The 14,172-nt window shown below is 52.1% G+C and overlaps 1 protein-coding gene across 1 annotated transcript in view; it reads left to right on the top strand.

Moving 5' to 3' along the window:
* Positions 1–13,926, top strand: part of MDGA1 (MAM domain containing glycosylphosphatidylinositol anchor 1) — a 53,417-nt gene extending 39,491 nt beyond the window's left edge. The window contains exons 8-17 of the mRNA XM_003789158.3: positions 1,331–1,627; positions 2,439–2,723; positions 4,235–4,386; positions 5,231–5,408; positions 5,656–5,679; positions 6,897–7,049; positions 7,641–7,775; positions 12,677–12,807; positions 13,029–13,137; positions 13,835–13,926. Of these exons, the coding sequence (XP_003789206.1) occupies positions 1,331–1,627; positions 2,439–2,723; positions 4,235–4,386; positions 5,231–5,408; positions 5,656–5,679; positions 6,897–7,049; positions 7,641–7,775; positions 12,677–12,807; positions 13,029–13,137; positions 13,835–13,926 (1,556 nt within the window). The remainder of the gene's footprint in view (positions 1–1,330; positions 1,628–2,438; positions 2,724–4,234; positions 4,387–5,230; positions 5,409–5,655; positions 5,680–6,896; positions 7,050–7,640; positions 7,776–12,676; positions 12,808–13,028; positions 13,138–13,834) is intronic.
* The last annotated feature ends 246 nt before the right edge of the window (positions 13,927–14,172 follow it).

The following is a 14,172-nucleotide window of genomic DNA, read 5'->3' as shown; positions in this document are numbered from 1 at the left end:
AAAAAAAAAAAAAAAAAGACTGGAAAAGGCAAGCAGAAAGAATGGGGGAGCACCTGAAAGTGTACACGACTTGGTGTGTGCAGGAAGTGTGTTTCTTACAAGTGGATCCCACATAGCTGGGACACAGGATGGGAGAGGGGAGATGAGGCTGGGGGGAGGTAGAGGCTGGAGCAGGAGGACCTTGTTTACAGAGTTCAGGAGTTAAAGCCTCAAAGGGAGAGATAGCTCTTTATCTTTGGCCTGTGTGACAGGGAGAGTGGAGAAGCATTGGGAGCTGGGATGTTTTCCTGAGCCAGGGAAGGGGCCTAGGGCAGTTTCTGCCATTTGCCCTGTGGGTCTAATGCCATGTGCATGGAAGTGTTTTAAGGACCATGGAAACTTAGGCCTAGAAAATAAATTAATTGGCTCCAAAATACAAAGAGAAAACTGCAAAATTAAAGCCAATAAATGCACAAATGTTTATAGAGTATAAATTATGTTAACTATATAACTGGACCTCAGCTTGCCTTGTAGAGCTATTTACAAATAATAACTTTATATTTAATTATATTTCATGTAGGACATGGTTGCATTTTAATTTGTTTGATGTGCCATGTGATGGGACCCAAGGAAGTCTTTAAAAGACCCTCATTTGGGCAATGTGTTGGGCTGGATTAGGTTCAGCTGTAAATAACAGAAGAACCCTAATTAATAGTAGTTTAAACAAGCTAGATGTGTATTCTTCCTCATGTAAAAGTCCAGGTTGAGCAGTTCTCACTAGTCTAGTTGCTCTGCTCCACGAAGTCCTCAGGGTCCCAGGCTCCTGGCTGCTCTTCCATCATCCTTAGCATTTGCCACCTTGTACACAATGGCAGCTCTAGCCATTGGCTAGAATTTAGTTATGTGACCACAGCAGTCTGGGAGACATATTCTTTACTCTGCATGGCTGTGTGCCCTGCTAAAACCCAGGTATTCTGTTACTTTGGAAGAAGTATGTTGGGGGACAGATTAGCAGTCTGTGATAACACTGTAGGCAAGAGACTATGCAGGCTTTACTCTCGGTAGGCCCAAGGGTAGGAGAGGGGAGATTGAGAGTGGGGATACTTAACAGAAATGTTTAAAAGGTGGAATTCTCAATATTTAGTCATGTTGGGGAAGGACTAGGCCAGGCTAACTCCTGGTCTCATGAGTTGTAAGACCCAGAGGCAAAGACCCAGGGGATGTAAAGGATTTGGAAAGATGAGTTCTGCTTTGGAGATACAGAGGGCCTCGCGGGAAGTCTGAGATGGGGAAAGAGGCTTGAAGCTCTAACCCTGCTCCTACCTGTCCCTCGCCCGACCCCCTCCCGCAGTGCCTCCCACCATCAGCGTGCCCAAAGGCAGGGCCGTGGTGACTGTACGTGAGGGATCGCCTGCCGAGCTGCAGTGCGAGGTGCGGGGAAAGCCGCGGCCTCCAGTGCTCTGGTCACGCGTGGACAAGGAGGCTGCGCTGCTGCCCTCGGGGCTGCCCCTGGAGGAGACTCCGGACGGGAAGCTGCGGCTGGAGCGCGTGAGCCGAGAAATGAGCGGGACCTACCGCTGCCAGACGGCTCGCTACAATGGCTTCAACGTGCGCCCCCGCGAGGCCCAGGTGCAGCTGAACGTGCAATGTGAGTCATCCCACCCCGTCTCGACCACCTTTCCAGCCGTCCTTCTCCGTTCCCAGCCTGGGCTGCCCCGGTCCAACCAAACCCCACACCTGCTGATAACCTCTAAAACCTCCTTGACACTTCCGTGCTCTGAGACACAGAGGTCTGTGTTCCCTGCTTCACTTCCATCAAGTGAACAACCGCCTTCATTTTCAGGGTCCCAGTGAACAGAGAAATGGCTTGATTTTGACAGGTGGAAATGGGATTTTGAGGAGGAGGAAGAAACTTCAAGGGGAATATACTGATAACAAAATGATGAAAATTAACTCATGTGCCACGCACTATTCTGAAAGTTTTAACGCATTAATTCATTTAACCCTCCATAGCCCTATGAATAAATTCTATTAGACCCCTACTTTACAAATAAGGAAACTGAAGCACATAAGAATTAAGTGAATTTCTTAAGGCCTCAGAGAGGCAGGTCTGGGATTTGAACCTAATCTATGGGGAGGTCTCAGGTGAGCGACGGGTCTAGAGATTGTGCTTTAAACCCCTGCGTTATGCTGCTTATCTTTACATGAGAGGTGAGAGGCTCACTTAGGGAGTGTGTAGAGGTACAGTCTGGGAAGCCGGGTTGGAGGGAATGGCCAGGAAGGACTGAGTGTGCTGGTTGGGGTGGTATAAGCGTTGCTACTGTATGAATGTGTTGGGAGCATGCATCTACCCTGTGATTCTTCCAGGCTGGGGGGTCACGGGAGTAGGGGCGAGTGCGTCGCTTCCCCGACGCAGCTCGCTGGGGAGAAGCCTCACTGACCGCCGCTCCGGTCCCCAGTCCCGCCGGAGGTAGAGCCCAGCTCCCAGGATGTGCGCCAGGCACTGGGCCGGCCGGTGCTCCTGCGTTGCTCGCTCCTGCGAGGCAGCCCCCAGCGTATCGCCTCGGCCGTGTGGCGCTTCAAAGGGCAGCTGCTGCCGCCACCTCCTGTGGTCCCAGCCGCTGCCGAAGCCCCGGACCACGCGGAGCTGCGCCTGGACGCCTTAACCCGCGACAGCAGCGGTAGCTACGAGTGCAGCGTGTCCAACGACGTGGGCTCAGCTACCTGCCTCTTCCAGGTCTCGGGTGAGCGTCGGGTGGTCCCGCTTCACCTATCCACTCGCACGTGGCGCCAGGCTCTGCCTCGCTCCCTGCTCTGCAGCGCCCGCCTGGGCCCGCCCCCTTGTAGCCCGCCGGCTTCAGGTTTCAGCCCAGCCTTTCCAAGACCCGCCCATTCCCGGTCTAGACCCCGCCCCGTATCTCCGGGATCCAATCCGAGACCTCACAGCCCCACCCCAGACACGGCACGGGCTACGCCCCTCTATTTCCTCCCTCTTTAAGGCTAGCCGCCTTCTTTTAAGGCCCGCCCACACTCCTTAAGCCCCGCTTATTTCAGCTCCGCCTCCTCCTCCTTGGTGTTACAGCTGCTCCACTGTGTAAACTGGTCTTCACCAGGTCTAGGCTGACCCCTTTGGCCCGGCTGGCAAGTGGCCTAGGCCCTCCCGGAGTCTGGGCGCCCCCTACATAAGCCATAGGCTCCATCCCTTTCACCCTTGTCCACTTCCAGAGCCATGGGCTCCAACCTTTCTCACACTGACTTTAAGCCCACTTAAGCCCTGGGCACAGGTCACATTTCAAGCCCCTCCCTCATCTTTACCTCCAGAGGCTCCAGATAGGGAACCCCTTATGAGCTTAATATACGGGAGAAAAGAGGCTCCTCGACAGCTTCTCTGGAATGTCAGGTGTGACCCTGGGCCACCGAGTGCCCATTTCCTGAGCTGTCAGCCTAGAGATGTAGGCCGTTCAGTGCCCAGAAATCCAACTTAGTCTCAACCCTTCAACTCATTCCTGGGTGGGCCATCGGGGGCTGCAGATTGGCCTTGGGTGGGTTAGAAAGGGGTGGAGGTGGTTAGGGCCAATGGGGACTTCCAGGGTAGTCAGGGATTCCCTTCTTCTTCCATTTGGGGAGGGCCACCTCCCTGCCAGGGCTGGTGGCAGCACCCCTGGAGAGGGGGCCCAGGCGTTCTTATTCCCGATATCCAGCTTTCCCAACAACTCCTAACTGACTGGGTGCCCCTTCAGCTCGTGTTCAGATGCACCCCTCAACAGCAGGGGGCTAGGACCACAGGTCACTGGCCGCATCCCCAGCTCCTCCCCACCACCCAGCCCTGCCAGCCAGAGGCCCCTGTGACATTTCCCACCTCCTTCCCTTCTCCCCTGTTCTCCCACACTTGCCCTGTCTCCCCACCTCTTCTCTTTCTCTGTTCTCCTTTCTCTTCCCTTCTTTTCATCTCAATATCACTGGCCCTTCACTGTCTCCCCAAATTTCTCTTTTCTCTATCTCTTCCTTATCTTTTTCTCTTCTCACTAATACCACTTTTGGAATTTCCAATGTCCCTTCCCTTCCCTTCCCTATCTTCATTCTCTGCAATCTTCTCTTCTCTCCCCTCCTCACACGTCCCCTTTCTCTTTGTTTCTCCATATACTCTCTGTTCCACCCCATCCCCCTCTGTTTCCCTCTCCCTTGCCTCCTCTCTCTGTGTTTCTTCCCTCCCCTCCCCCTCCACGGCCCCGTGCCCCCGTCCCCCCGCTCTCAGCCAAAGCCTACAGCCCGGAGTTTTACTTCGACACCCCCAACCCCACCCGCAGCCACAAGCTGTCCAAGAACTACTCCTACGTGCTGCAGTGGACACAGAGGGAGCCCGATGCTGTCGACCCTGTGCTCAACTACAGACTCAGTGTCCGTCAGGTGGGCCATGGGGCAGCAGGGCCTGGGGGCAGCTGATTCTGGAAATGCTCCTCAAGGCCAAGGGTAGGGTTGGAGACAGGGGCTCAGACACATTGACTTGCTTACAGGCAACTCTTTAGAGGTGGGGGGAAAATGTTCTGGACATAGAAGCAGGAGATAGGAGGTTCTAGGGACCTGTCCCTTCTGGACCCAACCTTGAGGCATAGCCCTGAAAATTGGGCAGGCAAAGGTCTTCTGGGTCAAGGGGGAGTTAGCACTGCTCACAGAACATATATTCTACTCTTGAGTCAAGAGCCTAATGAAGGAGGGTCAGTCTCATGTATGGGGTCTCTACAATGAAGGGTCAGAGTCAGTGAGCTGTTTTCATGCCCAGTCTCATTTCGTGTGGTTCTGCCCAGCTTAAGAGGTAGGAGGTGGGAGGGTAAGAGAGTGGCTCTGGGGCAACTGCCTATGCTAGAATCCAGTTTTGTATGAGGTTAGGCAAGCTTCATCTCTTTGGCCTCAGTTTTCTTATCTGTAAAATGGGCATAATTATAATATCCTAGCTCATAAGATTGTTATTTTGGGATTAAATAAGTTAGTAAGGCAAAACAGAACCATTTTTCAATACCTGCTGCTATCATTATTATTATTATGACAGCCCTGGGAGGTCAGCATGGAAAGGGTGATTGTCCCCTCTTACAGAAAAGGAAACTGAGGGCCCAACTCCCTAGACCTTCACTCTTTCTGCTTCAGATCTTTGCTCTTTCTCCTCTTTCCACTCTGCCCCGCCAAGTGACCTGAGGGCCTGGGCTGGTGCTCCAGTGGAGGGTGTGGCCTGTATCTGGGAACTCTGTATTTACAGTTGAACCAACACAATGCCATGGTCAAGGCCATCCCTGTGCGGCGTGTGGAGAAGGGGCAGCTGCTGGAGTATATCCTGACTGATCTGCGTGTGCCCCACAGCTATGAGATCCGCCTCACACCTTATACCACCTTTGGGGCTGGTGACATGGCCTCACGCATCATTCACTACACAGAACGTAGGTGACAGTGCTGGTGATGGTGGGAAAGATGGGCCCATCTTGTGCCCAGGGACCCTATTCACTAGCCTCATGTGGTTCCTGAGCTTGGGGCCCCCAATCTGTACTCTCCTATCCTGTCACTGCAGGCCAGACCACTGGCCCCCAGTACTAGCTCTGAGGACCCTGTCCTCTGGTCCCAAGTAGGACACCCTCTGCAGAGCCCCACACCTTGGTTCTGACTTGGTTTCCCTGCTTCCTTTCTCAGCTATCAACTCTCCGAACCTGTCAGGTGAGACACCCCTAACACACCATGACTTCCCCTTCCCTTTAGGGACATGACAGCTCTCCTGGGTGGGAGGAAGGGACCTTGAGAAATACTCATAAAATGACCTCCCTGGGTTTCCATGGGGGTAGGCCAGCAGCTAGAAGAAGCAGTGCTGGGCTGGAGATGTTTGTATCTAGGATTTATCCTGGGCCTTAAAGGCTGGCTGGTGGGGAGAGATTCACTGTCCCCAAAGGAAAATAGGAGAGTTCAGACTAATCACATCCCTGTTGTTTGGGAAAGGGTTCTTAGTCTGTGAGCCATGCACCCCTAAGGGATCTGGGTATAGAATTCAGGGGGTCTATGGACCTGGAAGGGCATACAATTATTTGTTTATATTCCTAAATCTTCTAGCAGAAATTTAATATCACCTTCAGTGATGAATGTAGACAACAAACTACAGTAGTGGAATCAGTCCCTGTGTGTTATCAGCAGTAGAAATCTGATGTTCTCACATCACTTTATAGTTGTAGATCTTTCTAACTACCACTTACATTCATTAGTATTCCAAAACTATGGTAGTTATCAGACCTGACCCCAGATCATGTGATTTAATTAGATAATAAAGAAGCCCACTCATAATTTTGTAACAAATTAAAAAATATTTTGGCAGGGTGGCACCTGTGGCTCAGTGAGTAGGGTGCTGGCCCCATATACCGAGGGTGGTGGCTTCGAACTCGGCCCCAGCCAAACTACAACACAAAACAGCCGGACATTGTGGCAGGAGCCTGTAGTCCCAGCTACTTGGGAGGCTCAGGCAAGAGAATCACCTAAGCCCAAGAGCTAGAGGCTGCTGTGAGCTGTGATGGCACTCTACCAAGGGCGACAGAGTGAGACTCATCTCTAAAAAAAACAAAACAAAACTATTTTGACAATTATATTTCAATATAATTGATACTCTTTATAATCCTATGCATTTCATTTTATGGATCTGGAATAATTATTCTGAGATGAAGTCCTTAGGCTACACTAGATGCCAGAAGGGTGTGTGGCATAAAAATGGTTAATAAGTCTTGTTAGGGGAAGAAATTTTTTGTGGGCCCTGTTGCCTGTCTCCCAAACCCTGGAGTCCTGGGTCCATTGCTTAGATGCGTGGGTGCTGCCTCAGGGGTGGTGAGGGAGGGCAAGATTGGACGCGAGGTGGGAGGAGGCTGACTCTCTCTTATCCCCTCCTCTAAATGCAGACAATACCTGCCACTTTGAGGATGAGAAGATCTGTGGCTACACACAGGATGTGACGGACAACTTTGATTGGACGCGGCAGAATGCCCTCACCCAGAACCCCAAGCGCTCTCCCAACACTGGTCCCCCCACTGACATAAGTGGCACCCCTGAGGGTGAGGACCTGACTGGCAGCTAGGAATGGAGAACTGCTTCTGGGAGGGGATCTAGGTCTAGGGAGCTACAGTCTGAGGCTCCGTTGGGAGCCCCAGTCTGAGAGGAGACATGGTCTTGTCCTCAAGGAGCTTCGGTCTGAGGGGAGATACGGCCCTATGCTCAGGAAACCCCAGTCTGAAGGGAGATACAGCACTGTCCTCAGGGAGCCCCAGTCTGAGGGGAGACACAGCCTTGTCCACAGGGAGCCCTAGTCTGACAGGAGACCCAGCCATGTCCTTGGGAGCCCCGGTCTGATGAAAGACATGTCCTGTCCTTGGGGTGCCCCAATCTGAGGGGAGACAGGGCCCTGTACTCAGGGAGCCCCAGTCTGAGGGGAGATATGGCCCTGTCCTTGGGGAGCCCTGGTCTGAGGGGAGACACGGCCTTGTCCTAATAAAGGGTCAGGAAGAGGAGAGATTGCAGTACAGCTGAGACCCCAGGAACCCCAGCAGACTCCTGTGCTGCGCTGTGAGGCAGCTGTCAGGCAGGAGTGGGGGTCGTGGTGGGGCGGGCATGGAGGAGCCAGGTGGTACGTTGCCCCTGCCCCACAGGCTACTACATGTTCATTGAGACATCAAGGCCCCGGGAGCTGGGTGACCGTGCAAGGCTGGTGAGTCCCCTCTACAATGCCAGCGCCAAGTTCTACTGTGTCTCTTTCTTCTACCACATGTATGGGAAGCACATTGGTGAGTCGGGGGACGAGGCAGTCTGGCCGAGTGTGTGTGGGGGTGAGAGGGGAGTGGGGTCACAGGGCGTGAGGGGCTGGCCCACATGAGACCTGAGCTTCCTGACTTGGCTAAATCATAGGTCCTTGGAGGGGGTATGGATAGAAGGTTGAAGTTGAAGGGCAGCTTGTCTGAGGTTTTGAGATGATCATGGTTTCCTGAGTCTACAGATAAAAAGGCTCCAGCAGGATTAGATGGATGTCCGGGGGGGTGGAGGAAACAACTAAGAGGTTGCATATATTGAGTGCCTGCTAGGTGCCAGGTGATGTCCTGGGTGCTCAGGAGCCCTCACCACCCCCAGGTGACCACCAGGTGAGGAAAGAGTTACCACACTTAACTCAGAGGGGTTAAGCATTTGCCCAAGACCACATAGCACTCAGATCTGTCTGACTTCCCTGAGTCCTAAACACAGGATCAGAAGGGGAGTGCACAGTGGGAGGAAGTGTGAGAGTGAACTTCAGAATTCCCCTTAGTAAGAGATGGCACCGGCAGGAGTGTCTCATTAATCTATAACTCATCTGTTCAGCCACCACTTCCGGAGCACCTGCTCTGTGCCAGGTATCAACATGGCAGTGAATGAGATGGATGAGTCCTCCATCTTCTTGGCACTTGTTACAGTGAAATGGGAGAGACACACATTAAACAACCAATGGCACCAAGTGGGCATTAGTGACCCCTGTGGTAGTGGAAGGACAGGCCAAGACTGCTGGTAACAGAGACGTGACTGACCCTGGGGGCATAAGGCATGGAAGACTGTACTGAAGAAATGATGACTTTTAAAAATGTTGTCTGTTTGTTTACTTATTTATGGGAAAGGCAATATATTTCACATGGGTCAAAAGGCACAAAAGGGTGAATAATGAAAGTCCCCTCCCCTCCCAGTCCTTCTGCCATTTACAGCCCTTCCCCAGAGGAAACAAACTAGACCTGGGGGCAAATTTCCAGAGATACTTCATGCACACAGAAACCAGTACATATTTATATTCTGTTTCCTCCTGGTTTTACACATGCTGCTCTGCTCTTGCTTTTTGCCTCTGAGCTGTGCATCTTCTTGGTGATCATTCTTTATTGGTGCACAGGAAGCTTCTTCATTGTTCTCTTCGCTGCACAGAAGAGGGAAAGACTTTTTTTCCTTTTTGTTGTCTTGGGTAGCGTGCCATGACATCAGCCTGGCTCACTGCAACCTCAAACTCCCGAGCTCAAGAGATCCTTTTTTTTTTTTTTAAAGCAGTTTTTGAACCTGCCACTTCCAGCATATGGGGCTGGTGCCCTTCTCCTTTGAGCCACAGGCACCACCCTCAAGTGATCCTCTTGCTTCGGCCTCCCAAGTAGCTGAGATTATAGGTGCTCACTACCACACTTGGTTCACTTTTTATACTTTTAGTAGAGACAGGATCTTCTTGCTCTGGCTGGTCTTGAACTCCTGACCTCAGGAAATCCTCCCACCTTGGCCTCCCAGAGTACTAAGATTTCAGGTGTGAGTCACTGTGCCTGGCCAAGAGGAAGTGACTTTAAGCAAGTCTAGACCTAAAGGCTCATCAGGGTGAAGTCTCCAGAGCTAGAGTGATGGGTCACATTGCACTGGTGAACTAGAATGGAGTGGGATGGAAGGCTGTGTACCCACTGGGGCCTCCAAGCCGTCCACATAGACTGGTTTGCCCATGGCTGGGTCTGGACATCATAAGCAGCTTCCTCTTGGGTAGGCGAGAGCAGGTGAACAGGACCTCCCTGCCCTGCATAGTCTTTTCATTTCCATTTGGCTTCCCTGGTGAGGATAACCATTCTGGTTTGCCACAGCCTTTCCCAGTTTTAGCACTGAGCCCCCTCTGGCCTGGGCAGACTGGTACAGTTGGTCACTATATCTCCAGCTCAGGGGGTACACTGGGGACCCAGTTGCCAGACCCAGGAACATGTTGGGGCCTTAGGAGATCAGGCCTTATGAGCTGAGAGAGAGAAAGTGGAGGGGGCAGTCTGTGTGACAGACCTGGCTCTGTGTTTTCCAGGTGGTGAAAGCTTTTGGGAGGCAGATTCGATTTCCACCATCAGATCTGCCCAGCAGAGGAGTGGGCTGTCTTGAGAGACAGTGAATGTCCTATCCCTGGACAGGGTGCTGTGGAGGGGACCTCTGTCCAGATCTGGTTACTCCCCTGCTCAGCCCTCTCTGAGGGTTTCCTAGCACTGTCTTCCGAGGCTCCCACACCTGATCTGTACTTGTCTGCTTCCCTGACCTCTTTGGCTGACACTCTTCCTGGCTCCCACTCCACTCTAGTACACTGGTTTTCTTCCTTTTCTTTAAGTACTTGAGGGGTTCTTGCCTTAGAGGCCTTTGCTGGTTCCCCCAGCATGGAACATTCTTCCCTCCCTTCATTCATGTCTCCTCAAAAAGGTCCCTGCCCACCCTATCAAACAGCTCTCTAAACCCTTCCCCTGCATTCTTTTCTTATTATTTATTTATTTTTGAGACAGAATCCCACTCAGTTACCCTGAGTAGAGTGCGTGGTGTCATAGCTCACAGCAACCTCAAACTCTTAGGCTCAAGTGATTCTCTTGCCTTAGGCTCCCAAGTAGCTGGGACTACAGGTGCCCACCACAACACCTGACTAGTTTTTTCCATTTTGCGTAGAGACAGTGTCTCAAGGTCTTACTCCTGCTCGGGCTGGTCTTAAACTCCTGAGCTCAAGTGATCCACCTGCCTCAGCCTCCCAAAGTGATAGGATTATAGTCGTGAGGCATCATGCTTGGCTTATTATTTTCTTTTTGATGCCTACCTCCAATAAAACATAAGCTCCACAAAGGCAGGGGTCTTTGTCTTGTTCTAATGCCTAGAACAGTGCCTGGCACACAGTGGCACTAAATTAGTTGAATGAATGAATGATTAAATGACTGATTCCGGATTTGGGCTTGATGAACCCTGAGGTCACTTCCAACCCTGATTCTATGAAAATACTTAATGACAGCCATGGAAAGTTCTCCATTCAGCATTTAATTGTTGAGAACTGACAGGAAATTGACACAGACTTTCCCTCAGGAGTCAATAGGAAGGGGAAGATGTGGATCATAGTGACTGCCCTACTGCTGAGCAGAGAGGCCTGGGCTTGGGGAATTGCAGGTTAGGGACTCAGAGTTTCACAGGAAGAATAGGGTGCTCCCAACTCATACCTAGGAAGATTTCTGGAGGAGGTGGCATTCCAGACAGGCCTTGAAGAAGGGGAAGGATTTGGCCAGGGAAAAACCTTAGGGAAGGACATTTCAAGCAGAGGGAACAGCTTGAGCAAAAGCCCAGAGGCTAGGAAGCTCGAGTGTATGAGGCCATAGCATGTAATTCCATTTGGCTTTGGAGGTGGCAAGGAAAATATGGAGGAATGTAGTGAGCTGGCTCAGTCATAAGGGAGGTTGAAGGTCTTGGGCCCTGGCTTACCCCTGTGAAGGGATGTCAGAAAGCCCCTGATCAGGGAGGATATTGGAGCTGATGGGGTTCTGAGAGAAGCGGGCAGAAATTCTATTTTAGTTTGAGCAGTGAAAAAGTAGGAATGCACTTGAGGTCCTTGGGGCAGGTGGGCAAAGGAAGAAGAAATTATATAGGATTGAGGATAGACCCCAGGAACATGGAGTGGGTAGAGAGAGTGGTCCCTTTTCGGATGGTGAGGATCCCAAAAGATATTGCGACTTGGGCCTTGCCAAGTCAGCTGGGTACCTCCTGTTCTCTTGTGTGCTAGTTGTAGCCCTCCCTAGGGCCCGTCTCCTGCTGGTAAGGGTGCTCCCATGCCTGGAACCTTTGGTACAGTCCTCAGGCCTGGCTCTGCTGCTGGGGAAAGGCTGTTTCTTGCTATACTGGTCCCTCCTCTCCCCTCCCAACCTGCCTGGCAGCTCAGGACACCAGCTGTCCCCAGACCTCATGTCTTATTGGCTCTCCTTGGTCCAAGCCAGCTTCTTTCATCCCAGGCAGGTAACATTTGGTGGCTCTCCCCCATCAGGAAGTCTGTCTATCTGGTGTCACAGATGGTGTGGCTTTGTCTGTGGGCAGTGCCATGGAAATGCCAGCTACCAGGTGCCAGCTAAGATTGATTCCCCTTCCCTCAGAGCCAGGTATATTGTGTCACTGGGGCCTTTACGTGGGCTAGGAAAGATAGGGAGGGGGCATTGACATTGCCAGGGTGCTCATAGCCAAGCCAATGCCCTCCTCCTCTCATGTCCCTCAGAGCCCCTAGAATTCCAGGGCCCTGAGATTATGGGCACATGGGCTGAGCACCCCAGGCCAATGCCTCCAAAATCTCACTCTCACTGTCTGTACCCCAGCTGTGTGGCATATGCACTGTTTTTCTGTAAATCAACTCACTTTTTTTTTTTTTTTGGTTTACTTTGTCCTAAGCATTAGCATTAGAGAAATCCTGAATCTGAAGGGTTAGCTTTGTTCACCACATGAAACATACAAATAAGTATTAAAATTTAAAAAGTCTCTTCATCTGCCTCCTGAAATCATGTACTGCCAAGGGTATGTGCTGTGCTCTTTGGGAATACTGCTCTGTGCTCAGACATAGGTCCCACTGTCCAGGGGCAATGCCCTTGTTTGGAGGGAAAGCTGGTGGGGGGGATGTTTAGGGGGTGGAGGGATTAGCTGATTAGCATGGAAGGAAAGAAATGAAAGAAAATTTGCAAATCATCCTGATGAGCTGAAATCCTGCTGCTGTCCTCTCTTTCCTTTGCCAAGGTCTCCCTGTGGGAATGGGACATTGTGCCAGGCTGGGGATGGGGAGAGGGTCTTGCTGCAGGCAGTGGTGGGAGAGGAGGACTTGGTAAATGCAGAAAGGCAAGCGTGGCCTGGCCAAGGCTCACTGCTCCCCCAATCTTCATACCTGCCACAGGCTCCCTCAACCTCCTGGTGCGGTCCCGGAACAAAGGGGTGCTGGACTCGCATGCCTGGTCCCTCAGTGGCAATAAGGGCAATGTGTGGCAGCAGGCCCACGTGCCCATCAGCCCCAGTGGGCCCTTCCAGGTGAGTCCACTGGGCCCAGAGGCTCCTCCCAGGCCTGGGTGGTTGCTCTGGCTAGGAAGCATTTAGGAAGGCCTACTGCTTGTTCCTGGGACTGAGGAGGAAAACAGGCAGGGTGGGGGAATTTCCAGGTAGATTGAGGGAAAAGATGGGGGTGGGAGGGGATCTCTGGCATCTGGAGAACTTCCCCAACTACTGCTCCCTGCTTTCTGACCCTATCCCAGATTATTTTTGAGGGAGTTCGAGGCTCGGGCTACCTGGGGGATATTGCCATAGATGACGTCACTCTGAAGAAGGGAGAGTGTCCTCGGAAGCAGATGGATCCCAATAAAGGTTCAAGATGGGAAGGGGTGGGGGAATCTCAGTGGGGGGGGTCTGTGTGGGTGGATGCCGGCCTGTTTGGGGGTGTTTGTTCTGAATGGGGGTTCAGAATGTCTTCGTAATGGGAATCATGTGTCTATAAGTGAGGATGAACCCACCTTAGGCCTGATCTGACACAGGCTGTGGGGCATATGTAGGACAATGAGAAGCCCCAGCCCCTGGCCTCCTGTGAGCTTACTGAGTTATTTACAATAACAAAGTGCCTCCTGTGCCTGTGGCTCCAGATGTGAACGTGTGACTTCTTGGGGCCAAGTGCTTCCAATACTAACTGGTCCAATTTACTGAACAATTACTACGTACCAGGCAAAGTAAAAAAACCTGTATGTGCATGTTTCACTTCATTCCCACAACAGTCCTTTGGAGTAGCTCACACTATTAACCCATTTTACAGATAAGGAGACTGAAGCCCACTGAAGTTGAGTAAATTCTCGCCTGAACCCCGGCAGGCTGAGTTAACCCTCACACCACACTGCCTCACGTTTGTGCTGTAGTGTGTCTGTGTGCACTGAAGGCAGTGCTCACCTTAGGCCTCCCAAAGAGGTGGGGCAGAACTATGGGGGCCTCTTAATGGCAGATCTTCCTGCCACTCGCTGCCCCTGCCAAAGCTGACCAGAGCCATAGCCTGTCTCTTCTCTCTCTCCTGTCGCAGTGGTGGTGATGCCAGGCAGTGGAGCCCCCTGCCAGTTCATGGCACAGCTGTGGGGGCCGATGGCCATCTTCCTTTTGGCGTTGCAGAGATGATGATCCTTGGCCCCCCCACCCTGCCCCCGGCACACCAAAGTGTCCACATTGTACCAAAGACTGACCCCCCGCCAGCCGGGGTGCCCAGGGGCAGGGCTGGCCCGCCTGGGAGGGGGCCTGCATTGGCTGCGAAGATGAACAGAGAACAAGGACAGAGGCCCGGCACTGAGGCCATGGAGACGGTTGTTCGACACACGCACACACGCACACACTCACACTCACACACACACACAGAGATATATTAAA

The sequence above is a fragment of the Otolemur garnettii genome, unplaced genomic scaffold, assembly GCF_000181295.1.
Source record: "Otolemur garnettii isolate 467f Iridium unplaced genomic scaffold, OtoGar3 scaffold00031, whole genome shotgun sequence".
In the NCBI taxonomy this organism is placed as follows: domain Eukaryota; kingdom Metazoa; phylum Chordata; class Mammalia; order Primates; family Galagidae; genus Otolemur; species Otolemur garnettii.
The sequence above is the reverse complement of the archived record's forward strand: the minus strand, read 5'-3'. Positions and strand labels throughout refer to the sequence as shown.